Source organism: Rhamphochromis longiceps, linkage group LG6, assembly GCF_057381845.1.
Source record: "Rhamphochromis longiceps isolate RC_006_pf linkage group LG6, R_longiceps_female_GT1.1, whole genome shotgun sequence".
In the NCBI taxonomy this organism is placed as follows: domain Eukaryota; kingdom Metazoa; phylum Chordata; class Actinopteri; order Cichliformes; family Cichlidae; genus Rhamphochromis; species Rhamphochromis longiceps.
This window is the reverse complement of record NC_140562.1, coordinates 38,884,534-38,898,797: the sequence shown is the minus strand read 5'-3', so window position 1 is coordinate 38,898,797 and position 14,264 is coordinate 38,884,534. Positions and strand designations below refer to the sequence as shown.

The following is a 14,264-nucleotide window of genomic DNA, read 5'->3' as shown; positions in this document are numbered from 1 at the left end:
GGAAAAAGAAGGAGGATATAATGAGAAAGAGAGAGAGAGAGAGGTTGCTGCTGGTGAGCAACCTGGATGACAACCTGAGAAAGCACAGAGAGAGTCAGGTCACAACATGCACACGCACCTGCATGTGCATTCACACAGCTCTGTGAGCTTCCAGCCAGGGTAACCGATACAAGCACACACAGGCCTCAGAAAGATGAATAATTCAAAGCCGAGAGAGAAGGGAGATAAAAATGCCGGGCACACGCGCGCGTATACATAGTGACACGGACACACGCACACGCTGCAGTATTGATGAGGAGCTTGTTAAAGGAAGGCCACTACTGAGGCTAATGAGGCCTGCAATACAGATGTTGTGGCGCATCTGGTGGAATCCAGTGGCTACATCAGGGCTGGTATATAAGGAGATGATTTAAAGCTACATTTTACACATTCTTTTAATTTTTTTCAATAAATCAGTCTAAGCATTGAAATGAGGCAATTTTAGACTTGAGCAATGGAAATGGGCTCCTACATTATGCAGGAGGTAAGCCGGCTAAAATCTACTCGATATACATAATTTATGCATCATAACGTATAGTGATTTTACCCATACGGCGTGTGTGTGCACAGAGTTACATTTCTCTCACTTGATCCTGGTGACAGTGATCTAACACAAGACAAAACGAGAACACCGTTGCAAAATGAGGAACCTGATTAGTCCCTTAGTTGTCATGTTCCCTATCTCATGCAAGAAAAAATATTAAAGGAGAGAAGTCTCACAAACAACACATTCTATCTTCCAGAGACATGCATTGTGGAAAAAGTGATGATAAACACTTCTACATTCAAGCTCACAGTAAACACGTCCACCATAAAATTCAGCGCTTCCCACCCCCCGTCTTGTTTCTCACCTCCTCTGCATTCTTTTATCTCCCATCTGCCATAAAATTTATCTTTCATATACATTTATGGGGTGTTAAAGCACAGTTTATCACAAATTAGAGCCAGTCTAACAAATCATGAAAATACACTGTGTGAATGGTCTGTCATCCTGATTAAAACAACAGTACCAAGACAACTGAAAAACAACAATGACAAAACACTAGAAAAGCACATCCTATGCAGCTTTCCAACAAGTCTCACGGAACTGGAACTGTTAGTTTTTGCATCTTGTTGGCACAGACGTTAAAAAATGCCTATTATATAGCCCCACCATGGGAAGATATGTAAAGTGAGTTATACAACCACTGACGAATGATCAAACAGCGTCTGTAACGCCTTCCCTTTGCAACACCTTCTCAGCCTGGAAACTGGCAGCCTGAATCTGATCAAGGCTTCTTCACAGATATTTGCAAGCCGTGATGACAAAAAGTGAAGTTCTATCTCGTCACCTGGGAGGAGACTTTGTCTGAAAGTTTGTATTAGTACAACTGTTGCAGCGTTTTTTAACTTTTAAATATTACACTGTGGTAATATGTGAACCATTATATCTAATCTACATCTCTGTATCATAAATACGCTTCTAAGGATTACAGAAGCAGAAAAAAAACCTACCAGTTGCTTCGTTATTATATTTACAAATTTGGCTTTATATTTAGCTTGCAGCCAGCCACCAGCAGCAGAATAAGCACAGGTGTGGCAGAAAAGCAGGCCAAACTAGCTCGCCTGTTGCTAGAGAAGTTATTGAAAGCAGACCAATGTTAGCTGGGTGCTACTGTGAGCATGGCCACGATGAAACGCAAGACCTAAACTGATAAAATACTCGATACACGCTAAATGAACCGCATCCTAACAACTCAAGAATGCAAGGTTTTGTACAATTATGGTAAAACTCACAATGGAGTTTTCTTTTCCATTATCGTGCATTTACTGCACTTGAAAAATGTCTACTTTAATTTTACTGAACTTGCAACGTAGAAAAAAAACAGCAAAACTAAACATGTCCCAGCTTGATGAGGACAGAGTCGGAGCACTGAAGGTGGTGTAAAAGCCACCTCTGCAGAGAAATTGATGCATCAAAGTTATGGTGCAAGACAAAACAAGATCACCATTTCTAAAATGATTTCAGAACAGCATTTGTTTTCCCTTTATTTTAGTGCTGTTGTTTTTCCCCCTTCTAATTACTACACAAAACTTTAAATTTTCAATAAAATTCCCCAGCTCAAGTAAGAAGAAGACCTGAAAATGATACTGAAATAATACAAAAATTTAAGGCATATTTACTCACCTCCATCAGAGACTGCAGCAGACTGTAAAAAGCAGAAAGACATGAGTTAGGATCTTTCTTCATCACACAGATGACACACATTAAAATCAGCTCACACAGGGCATGAGGCCCAAGAGGCCAGAGCATGCACTTTTGGCCACATGGAGACACAGACAGACTGACTGAGTTTCTAATAGGAATGATTCCATTATCAACACAGTTTCACATCATGACACAGCCAGATTAGCACCCACATTCATTGTCTTCTGCGTGGGTGGAATCGTCTGTTAACTGGCTGCGCTTGCTCTACAAGAAAACTCAAAAGGGTGGGGCCTACTGTCTGGGTGTATGTGTGAAAAGGTTAAGGATGGGTCCCGTCTCCTTTCAATAGGCAGGTGTGAAGTTTCCCTGCTTATCTCACAATCACAAACAGAGAGATGAAGAAACTCATTCAATCTCCATTTTAACGGTTTTCAACAACACAAACACGCAGATGTTAATACAGACACATAATCAAGCCAAACTTACTTCAGCCTAATATCACATTTCCCTGACACAGACCCAAAACGACACTCAGAAATACACACATATGGCGTACAGTGGGTTTTTCTCTCAGACATGCTGAGCTAGGATGAGATCACTCAACGCAGACATCAGTAATGTAGATTACTGTGGAACAATGCATCACAGTGTGACTCAGGCCAAAGCCGAGCAGGAGACAAAAGAGGGAAAGAAAGGAAGGAAGAAAGAGAAAAATGGTTTGAGAAAGTTGAAAACTCCAAAAAAAAAAAAAAAGGGTTCAAAATGGAGCCTAATTTGCAATATGTGTCTTTTTATGCTCTTAATCTAACCGCTACCCTTGCTAATGGCAAACTTTCTGTTTATTCATGTTAAGAGAGCAGCCTGGTACCGAAGTGATCTGTAGGAATTTCCTACAGCGCATTTACCTTTGGGAAATTAACTTTTATTGAGCTCGTCATTACTCAGCACAGACATCAGAGTGTTCTCCAGATGAGCAGAAGTTTCTATAAGTCACACAGTCCATTCTTTAGAAATGCAACAACAAGTTGTGTGAAATAACATTGTTTCTTTCCGTGCTAAGGTTTACTGAATAATAAAATCATTCATTAGAAAGCAAATTAATGTGTTATAAGATCATTTTTATATTATACAATAAAGCTTTGAGCTGCAGCCTCATGTGCCTACTGTCAAACTGAAAGCTTTACTAGAGAGAAAAGTGATGCTATCTCAAAAAAGAAAAAAAAATCCCTTTTAGTTGTAGTTATTTCATATTCACTTTAATTACCCAGATTTCTACCAGCAGCCTAGATTTGGTTTTAGACACATGTGTCTCTGAGGAGTTAAGATAGGGAACAGCATAAGACAAAAGGTCAACAGTAGGAGTACACCTTTGTGTTCAAAAGAGTTACTAAAACTGAAACTGGTATTAAAATAAAAACAGAAGCACCACAAAGTCTAAAAAAAGGCAGTGTCTGCAACTGAGCATTACATTAGGTTCCAAACTATGCAAATTTTACAGTAACTAAAATACTGAAGTGGAAGTTCTGCTATTCTAATAGATTTGTTCACCTAAACACTCGTTAACCAATTTACAAAAACAATAACATTCTCTATTTGTAATAAGCCTACAGCATTAAAATTCTAAAATATCCAGACTCATATTCAATATGCAAACTGGGTACATCTAGTTCATTTGAACCCTTGGTGCTGTCTGTGTATGTGCTACCTGTTGAATTTTGGCTATTTCCTCTCTTAAATCAGATCTAGTCCTGCCCAGATGGTTCTGTCAGTGTAAAGATGTTTTCATACATAAACATCAAACAATTTCAGGTGACCTTGAATTCTCCCTAAGTTACGTAGGTCTGGGGGTTTCCCATGATGCACCGAGTGCTTCCTTATCAATCACTATGTGTTTATATAGCTCTCTGCATTTAATCATTAGTTATTACTAATCTCTGGCTCTCTTCCACAGTCTGTCTTTTGTCTTGTCTTCCTCCCATCACCCCCAACCAGTTGAGGCAGATGTCTGCCCCTCCCTGAGCCTGAGGTATCTTCCTATTAAAAGGGATTTTTTTTCCCTGCCCGCTGTCCCCAGGTACTTGCTCAAAGGGAGTCATTTGATTGTTGAGGTTTTCTTGGTATTACTGTAGAGCTGTTATCTTGCAATATAAAGTGCAACGGTATATGTGATTTGGCACTATATAAATAAAACTGCACTGAGTTACAATTTTAGAAGAATCAGGATGGAACATTTTTTATAGTTGTCTTTTGCCACATGCAGCAGGAAATTGTCCTCTTAAGATATACTACTGGAAAAACCATGTGTGGTTTAGGTAAGGGAGTTGCCTGGATAGAGAGTGCAAGAGGAAGGACACGGGATGCTCATTCGCTAGTGCGTTACCAGGGAGCTGCTAGGATAAAAACGGGCTAGTGTCCAATCGAACATCCCCGCATGCTGCTCAGTTGAGTGATGTCGAGAAAAGGTCAGGGCTGCAGTACATGTGTGAAAACGGCTAAAGTTTCTCAGGGATTAACAATTCCACACTGTCCCTTGAAGTACAGAGGTTGGCGCCAGTGGATGGAAAGAGATTATTCTGAAGCAGCTGTTTGTGGTACAACCACGAGAGAGGATAACCAAAAATTACCAGAGACACAAAGTGATTACACTTATTAGAGCAAAAATCAGATTCACAACTCACACGTTCCCAACAGCATTTACTGTGTCTATGTGTGTTTCTGTGGGTCAAGACATCCTGGCCTTGTTGTAGTTGTGAAGCCTACAGTATGTAAGCATATGGCCAACATCTGTCAAAGATGTGTCTTTTGTGTGTAGCATGCATTTTTTTGCATTTATGAATCTGTGTGTGTTCACCCCTATCCCCAATTCAGCGCTAGCATGATCACTTCCAGACACATGCTGTGGTGGAGAGGTTTGGCCCCTGATCGAGGCCCCTCTCCCCCGTTTTCACTTGATTCCCCCTCTAGCCTATTTTCACTCTCTCCTTCCTTTTGTTTATTCTTTTCCCAGAATGCTGTAGCCCCAGTCTTTCTTCCTTTCTCTCACTTATTCCCTTCTCCTTAAATCATTCTCATATTCTTGCCCTCCGTCTCGTTTCCTCAATCATTCCAGTGGTGTTTCCCTTCCTCTTTTGGCAAGTCCGGGTCATTCCTGACAGCCCACAGAGAACGATTGGGGCTTTTCAGACATTCCCTCTTCGAGTTCCTTTCTCAAGCCTCTATCTGTAGAGATGATATGTAGATGGAAAATACTTCAATTTAAGTAGGATACTCTCAAATGTATATCCCACTGTAAGGAACAAATGTGCTGCCAGTTCATAGGTGCCACGTGTGCTACTTTTAGCCTCCACTGGTTTCAGTTATTATCACATCTTCTATAATGTAGGCTGAGGATCGGTTTCTTACAGATATTAGTGGGCCTTTCATGTGTATTGTGGTGAACGCACTGATAAGATCAGCAGAAAATGACACAACTTTAGAGACTGGTGATCACGATTACAGTTGTGGAGAGCTTGTTTGTTGTTGTTGTTGTTGTAGGAAAAAAGCAGAAACTATGTGTAGGATGTCAATTCTGGTTAAGCAAGACAGAGCTGCAGATAATGGTTCTTTCTTATTAATAAATAACACATTACATCTCAGATTAGAATCCCTTATGATATTATATTGCATAAAAGCCCATTTCTGTGCTATTTTGGACAAAAAAACCATTTAGATACAAATCTACCTGACTAGTATGATATCTGCATTTAGTTAACATTTTTATCTAATGTTCTCATTACAAGTGGACAAACTGAAACTACAAACTTCATCATATATATGTATACGTATAGTATAAAGCTAATCTCATCAACAACGTGTGAGAGTCAAAAACAATGGAAAATAGAATTAAAAAGAAGATGAAATTATTTGCAAAACATTTAAACAATACATTTATTTGAAAATGCGTCTGTGTTATAAACTGTTTAACCAATTTAGGGCTGCCTATCCTAACTCTCATAGGTTGAGAGGCAGGCCAAGTCTGGACAGGTTGCCAGTCTGTAGCAAGGTTTAGCACAGACAGACAACAATTCATGCTCATATTCACAAGTATGGTCAATTTTAGGATGATTAACAAGCAGAAAAACAGAGGTCCACACAGAAAGGCTCTAGCTGATTGATGCATTTAAACCCACTGATATGGTGAGGTGACAGTGCTCACCACTGCGGCACTCAGAGGTTGGGATATTGGTGACCGATGACAAAACAGCCAGTTTCTTTTTTTACAAGCCTTGGTTGTCCTGTGGAGTACTAAGAACACAAGCGAAATAAAAAAAGGAAAGAAAAAATGTCCAGTCCAGGTGGAATCCCCCCCCCAAACAAAACAGCTTGGTAGAGTGCCCCACATTTTTAAACACAGTTACTTAGATAACTTAGTGAACTAGATAACAAGGTGATGGCTTCAAATTGTTGTCAAATCCCTAGAAACACAAACATGTTCAATTAAAATCCTAAATTTTGAGAAGCTGAAGCTAAGAAATGTTGTTTAATGTAACTTTTTATCATCAGTTGTTGATGTTCTTGTTGACTCACAGATGAATTTATACTAAACAGTCGATACTGGAAAACAACCATAACGAACCACATCACGACTTTGATCTGGAAATTCACAAAAATGAATGTTTTCGGTGAAAAACTTCATAAGCTTATTTTGGTATTCTAGGAAGCCATGTGCACTGAATACTGACACAGTGGAAGGGTTGTAGACCGTTACACAATGATCACATCACTGTGACACCCACTTTAACAAAAGATAAAAGCTGAATCACATGATTGTGCAACATTTAGTGGCAACACACCCTGGTCTGAACCAAAAATTCAAGGCTATGTTTTTATTAACAGTCATTTCACGTTTTTCCATTTGATGGCTTATCGGGACCTCTTTAGAAGAGAAAAATTGGATTCATACATAAGACTTAATTACCTTCAGTAGGAACAGGGTGTGGTGTTGTGACTCTGTCATTCAGTAGGTTACATTACATGGAGGTTGGAAAGTATTTTTTAGTCTACAGGTCAAAACTTGTGTGTTTACCCGCATTATCCTGCTTTTAGCTCCTTGAACACAAATTGCCACCTTGCAGATACATGCCTGGACTGCTTATGCTGTGTGTGTGCATCTGTGGCTGTTTCTTAAAGGTGAGAAGCAAAAAAAGCACAAATACTTTGTTAATGTACTCAGGTACATTACTGTACTTGAGTATTTATTGTTCTGAAAACTTTTATTTTTACTACCTACATTTGCAAATGAATGCAAAGTATTTCCATGTACTAATATTTTATTATTACATTAATATAGCTTTAATTTACATTGCATAAAAATAGATCATATTAGAACTGTCGTTTAAAAAGTTACTTTTTACTTTATTACATTTCAAAGTCTGTACTTTTTCACTTTACAGAGTAAAGAACAGAAGTATCTAAACATCTGTCTAAGTAAAGAATATCTGTGCTTTTGCCGCCTCTGCTGTTGGTGGTTATTGTTTGTGGAGGTCCAAATCCTTTATTAGCTGTGACTAGCGTGGAACGTATGACTTACATCATCTGTTATGAAGCCTGGACGTCGGGTTCAAGCTATGACTAAGCACACTGTACAATTTACAAATGCTCACTTACAGGGTCATAATATTGAAACTTCGAATGTAATAAAAGTCTCTTTAAACAACCTCAAGTTTCCGAAACATGCCCTGTTTACGTTTGAGCGTTTAGGCAGACGGCAGAAAAGGACATTCTGTTTTAATGGATGACACACAGAGTGACCAGTAGCACTTAACAAGGTGAACAAAAATGTCTATCTGTGGGAGAAAGTGTGAGGGATAACATATGCAGTCGCACACACAAAGACTAGACTGTTTGTACGACAGGAACCTGTTCCTGGCTCAAACACTGGAACTTAAACGGCCACCCTTGGAAAGGAAAGAGATTCTACTCTTAGAGTAAAAGATGACAAAAATATAAAAGAGTGCTGATCATGTCTTGTGATTTTACATCACTACAGGAGACCACACCCATAACTGAACAAATGAAACATACACACGAACACACACAGAGATTCTGTCCATAAAAGCTGATTTAGAATTCATAACACAGATTTTCAGACTGCACACATTCATAAACACACACATCCATCTGAGGAGGAAGCTGTTGGGCTAACAGTCTCAATGTGTGCGTGCCACTGTGTTTACTTTTAAATATGAGGTGAATAGTGGCTGCCATTTAGAAGACCAGAGTAATCCTGCCAGGACGGGGGCTGTGAGAAAGCCTAGCTTGAGCATAGCTTAACTCAAGAGAGGCAAGGATGGAGTGAACAAGCTGATTAGGTTGTAATGTTTCAAACAAAAGTCAAAGAAAGGGTGTGAAGCTGTGAACATGAGCAAGAACGTCTTCCATGGAACCTCTGGGTTAGTATCAAATTTAACAATTTAACCAAAAAACATATACAAATCAATAAATAACACAGAGTAGCTTCTCTGAGTTGCCTATATCAACATCCCTGCAAATATGTATCCTCTGGAATTCTAGGATAAATCCCTGCAGCGCACTAAGAAATCAATATCCACTCTCAATGAAAGGAAGGAATGCGGATAGTGTTTGTTTCCCCACAAAAGAGCCACACAGGAGGTGTGACTCAGAGGCTGCCCCGGTGATAAATTTCTGTTTTACTTGGCTTGATGCCTTAAACACACTACTATCACACAGACAAAGGAGGAAACATGATGTAAACACATATGAATCTGACTGAGTACCCCTGGCTTAACACCTGCAGACATGTTCTCACAGCTGGCAGTTGATGTGCTAAATTAAGCAAACTTCACAAGAAGTGAGACTTCTGACTCAGCTCACCATTCCACTGTCTTACAGCTGTTATCTCTCACTTTCTTGAAAAAACACAAGACCAAAAGAGCCTACAAAAAGCAGATCTTTTCCGACATTTTTCACAGTCTCTTGCTTTGTTTCTACTTCTCTTTCTGTCTGCCTCCTGCTCTGGCTCAAAAGACATCTGGCTTTGAGAGGAAGAGAAGCAGCCGCCTCAAATTTTTGTTAGTCTGTCTTACTTTATCTCTATGCAAACGTACCACCACCAAACCATTTCTTTTTGAAAATAACAGACAGAATGACTTGTTCATTTTAACTTGTACCCTGTTCCTTTCCCAGGAGTCTTTCCTTATTCTGTCTTCATTCATATCCTGTCCCTTTGTTTTTCCTCAGCTGAAGGTAATAGATTCCCTTTCCTCACCGTGTACCTTGCTCATGGTAACGGTCCCATTTTCCGTTTATCTCTCCCCGTCTCACTTGTAGCGAGCAGAACAACACTTTAATGAAGTGAATGATATTTACACTCTCGGTTTCTTTCTCTACCTTGTTCCATCCCTTTGTAAAGTATACAGAAGACAAATCAAAACCAAGACTTGGTTATTGTTTTTTATTAGTATTATCAAAAATGGTTTTAAACATCAGGTAATGTTTGAACATTTAGTTAAGATGCTTCTATGAGCATTGATCGACAAATGAGTTAATAACAGAATTAAGACTCTCCTTCCACTCCTTTCACTTCCACTCTATTTAAAAAAAAACACTGACTAGAAGAGCAGTTCCTCTGTGAATGCCACCTGTAAAGCACTGTGTGTGAACGTGTGGATGCATTACTCACTGTATTGGAGTTCCAGACCCGCTTGAAGGAGAGCCTCTTCCTGAGGCTCATCCTGCTCCCCTCTCAAAGAGGAGGAAACCCAGTGACTGTTTAATCTACATAACTGAACCACAAAAACACAATCACTCATGTGCACTGACGGAGTTTCTTCAGGACCTATCTAGGACTTGAAATCTTTGCAGACAGCTAACTTGGATGGAGCCATAACTCAGCAAGTCTATCGCACACTCACACCTTAGAATTAGCTTCAACTGCCTGTTAAAGTCGTATTAAGACACTGTTAACGTCCTTTTCCTCTCTTACAGCACTCTATAGCTCTCCCTCTTTTTCCCACACGCTGAGCTGACAGACTGACTAGGAAGTTCCATTCTCTCGCAAACACACGCACACACTGACACACACTCACACGGCTCAGTTTCCATAGTGACACGCCCCCATCAGGCAGCAGTTACTGAGAAGGGGAGGGAACAAAGGTCAGTCTGCCAATCATGTTGCAGCAAGGCCATTACCTCTCCACGCTTCTCCTGTTCCTCCCTGTTCAAATCAAAAACAGGCGCAGGTATGAGAAAATTCAACTTCTCGTCTGGTCACAAGTATCATGAGAAGGACAGAAGACTTTCATCTCGAGCAGCTGCTTCAAAAAGAGATGATTGGAAGTTCTGCAGGTCTGCTAAAAGGTCAAGTGAAAGCAAAGCACTTCACAAGACAGAGTGGCCTACTTCTGCGCACAAACACACACGCACACATAAACAAAGACTGCAATTGAACTTGTGCACATGGCCTTAGGCCTACCTCACTCCCCCTAATTTCCTGTTTTGTCAGAAAGAAAGAGCGTCTCTTAAACCTTTCCTACACATCAACATGATCTTTTTTTGGTATCACTGTCTTGATTGACTAACTGACTGATGACTCATTTCTATACTCAAACAACACATCCACTGAATGACTGTGTCATTTTAATTTGCTTGGAGTCCAGCAGACAGTAGCTGGCTCTGTGTTACACTGTGCTAGCAGTGTTTGTGCGGTGTGTTTATGTCACACGCATTGTGCAACCCATTTTCTTTTCTTCATTAAACAAAAGAGCTGAATATGAGAATACAAATGTTACCTGTGTAGTGTGCAGTGGATTCACAGCAAAGGAAAAAGTTAATGAGACAAGCACCTTTACCTAATGATTGATTTGTAGTGCTACATTAAATCTGCAGCATAGACTAGGGATTAAGTCTGTACCCTACACTGTAGCCTGACATCCAAGCACAAGTAATGGCAATGCAGACTGCAACAACTATGTTGTTTGGTAGTAATAAGCCATGTAAACACAGTATATTGACTTGCACAAGGATAATACCTCTGTCATACAATTGAATTGTGTCTAGCTTGCTCATTAGGTTAATAAAATCTTCATAGCTCTGACTACGTACATACACTCGGTTATAGTTTGGAAGTCTTCTATCCTCTCTGCGTTTCAGTAAAAGTAATTGTTCAAGATTTACTAGCTCCAAGTCCAACAGTTCTGATTAATGCAGGCACAAAAGCGCAAAAGTATAAATGCAAACAACAACATCGTCCATTACATATCAACGCACTACTATAAATTACACTTAAACCAAACATTTCCAATATCACCAGCTATGGACTAAGAGTCACAAAGGCAATGACAAGATCAAGATTCTTTTAATCTTGATTATTTAAAGTAAACATAGACAAACAGTCAAAAATGAATGCAAATAATAGTTTGCACTTACAAAACAAACTAAAATAAAATGAACACACAGAAAATATAGTTGGACTTTTGGTAAATTTCCTCAATACTGTCGAAAAACACCTTTATGTAGTATTATGATTTTTCTCATATTTTACCCTTAAACAAATAATCACCATATTACAGTAAAATAAACTAAAAGTACCACTAAAAGTAACATAAACCAAAATGAAACAAGCAATAAAAACTGCCAAACTTTAACAACTGTGGTCTGAACACAATTCTCCCAATACTGCACAGAGTTCACATGTTAAAACTGTTTATTTTTTAATGACAGTTCATTAACATCTGGTTTATGAGTTCTACATTTCTTCTTTACAACTATGGACTGGGTTTTAATGTTACGGAGAATCCAAATATCCTTCAAACAGTTTTTTGTTTTTTTTTTAAAGCCTTGTCATTATTTAATATTTGTTTTGGGTTTTTGTACTTTTATCTCAGGCTCTAAAATGTGACACCTCTCAAAAAAGCACCAAAAAGCTTGGCTTCACCCTTAAAAATAGTAAGACGACCAGTAAACAGTAGAAGCTATGTTGGGCCCTATGCCCATTACATTTCCTTCAACTTTCTATGGAAAAAAAAAAAATTTCAATGACTACTGGCCCATAACAGGACATTTTTCTCCTTTCTTTTCTACGCCACAAGCACCATTTGAGGCCATAGAGCGCAAAATGTTGTGCCATATTGTTAATGTTAACCTTACACGTCCCTGTATCATAGCAACATCAGAGATGGCTCCAGCACTCAGCGCCCCCACGACCACTCTACACACATTGACAGAGAAAGGCTGAAGGTGCTGCCAAGCACTAATTACCAGAGCTTTTAGTGCTAAAGGAGACTGCCCAGATGAAGTCTAATTTTTAAAAACGTTCAAGTTTCTCTGGTTCAGCTGATTTTATTAAATGCACCACAAACGCTAGTAAAGCCAGACTGATTAAATCCTAGCTGTGCCATTTGGGAAACACCTATCTGGTCAGCCACACATCTTTGACAACAGGGAAGAACCATGAGTAATGATAAGAAACCTGTGCTCAAACAAATCTCTTAACACAAGGGAAGAGATAGGTGGCAGGGCGCCACACAGGAAGAGAGGGATATGACAAAGTTTAGGTTGGCTAAATCCGCATCCTGGTGATAAAAGGAGAAAGAAAAAAAGAGCAGAGGCTGAGAGAACAAAAGAACAAGGAAGACGTTAGACAAAGAAATGTCGCATCTCTCACTCCTCTCTTCATCCTAATTCCTATGGTCGAGCAAGCAGCATTTTTCCTTTGTGTGTTCTCCTCCCTAGATAGACCCATGCTTATCCAACACAGAAGCATGTGAAAAGTCCTTATTAAGCACACATTTTTGCACTTCTAGAGTAAAACAAAGCTTCTTACACTGTCTTCGTTTAGAAACATTTACATTATTGAAATATATAACTAATAGGGTATTATTTAAATGTGTAAACAAGTACATTTGAAGACACGCTGCAATCCAAGTCTATGTTCCATCACCAGGTTTAACTGTCTCACTGACCTCTTTCAGTCTTTATAGATGCAGTATAGTGAAATACTGCTGTAAAATACTTCAAGCCTACAAATCTTACATCCAGAAATCCAGAAAGTAACTGGCATGTAAATTCAATGTTGCTGAATGTTTGGGGAAAAAGGCTCATTGGGGTGATAACGAACAGCAAACAGGAATTCAGTTGCAATCAGAATCAATCAGCTCAGTTACAAACCATCTTTATTAAAGAGAACACATTTTATTTCCTGCTAAGAAGGGTTTAGTTTGGCATCTATCCATTTGTTGCCCTTTATTGCAGACAATAACCCAACATTGCCCCCTGCTGTTGCCACTTAGGTAAGACAGAATTCATACTCTGTGTCAATCTCAGATCAATCAAAGTATGGAAGCGAATCAGCTAATAATGAATAGTGACTGCCAGGATTATAAGATACAGTGGAAATAAATGAGGTTAAAATCTATTTAAAGGTAGAAACGTAACAAAATATCTGCTTTATGAGACAGCTGTGCAGTATTTGTACTTGACGCACCATTAACTGTGCATCTGTTCCTTTTGCAAACTGCCTAATGTTTCCTTTGAAAGCTCACTCTTGAAACTGGTGACTTTCAGATCTTTTTTTAAGATGACACATTTTTTCAGTTTGGTATTTGAATTACAACGACTCATGTTGCTGTCATTAAAACTGCAAATATAGGTAGTAGTAAACTGTGATTCCACTGACTGAAACACTTGTTTAACAGAGATAAAAAGTACAGGTTCAAACACTGTTTTCCTATCATTTTATCTGCATTTTTTGACAATTTAAGTTAACAAAACACAATCTATCGACTGACTTATCACATGACACAGTTTGACTGTGCTGATGTGGTAAACTGTATCTGGCACTTGTTGAAGATAAAAAAGAAACACTTGTGTTTATTTGAAAGTGGAGCTGCGTCTAATGTGACTGCTGGCCTCCTGCGGTGTTTCATGTACAGGAGCAGTGTTGATCTTGTCTCATTGTCTCGTCATCTGATTTTCCTTCCCTAACACACTCTGCTCTCAGGGGATATCACGAGGAACAACACACACAAACAGTCACTTT

General features: G+C 39.1%; 1 protein-coding gene across 9 annotated transcripts in view; it reads right to left on the bottom strand.

The window, feature by feature from the left end:
* rgs12b (regulator of G protein signaling 12b) overlaps positions 1-14,264 on the bottom strand; it is a 51,441-nt gene that overhangs the window by 17,348 nt on the left and 19,829 nt on the right. For all 9 annotated transcript variants that reach the window (XM_085410684.1, XM_085410676.1, XM_085410680.1 and 6 more), the window contains exon 6: positions 2,207-2,228. In XM_085410684.1, coding sequence (XP_085266810.1) covers positions 2,207-2,228 — 22 coding nt within the window. The remainder of the gene's footprint in view (positions 1-2,206; positions 2,229-14,264) is intronic.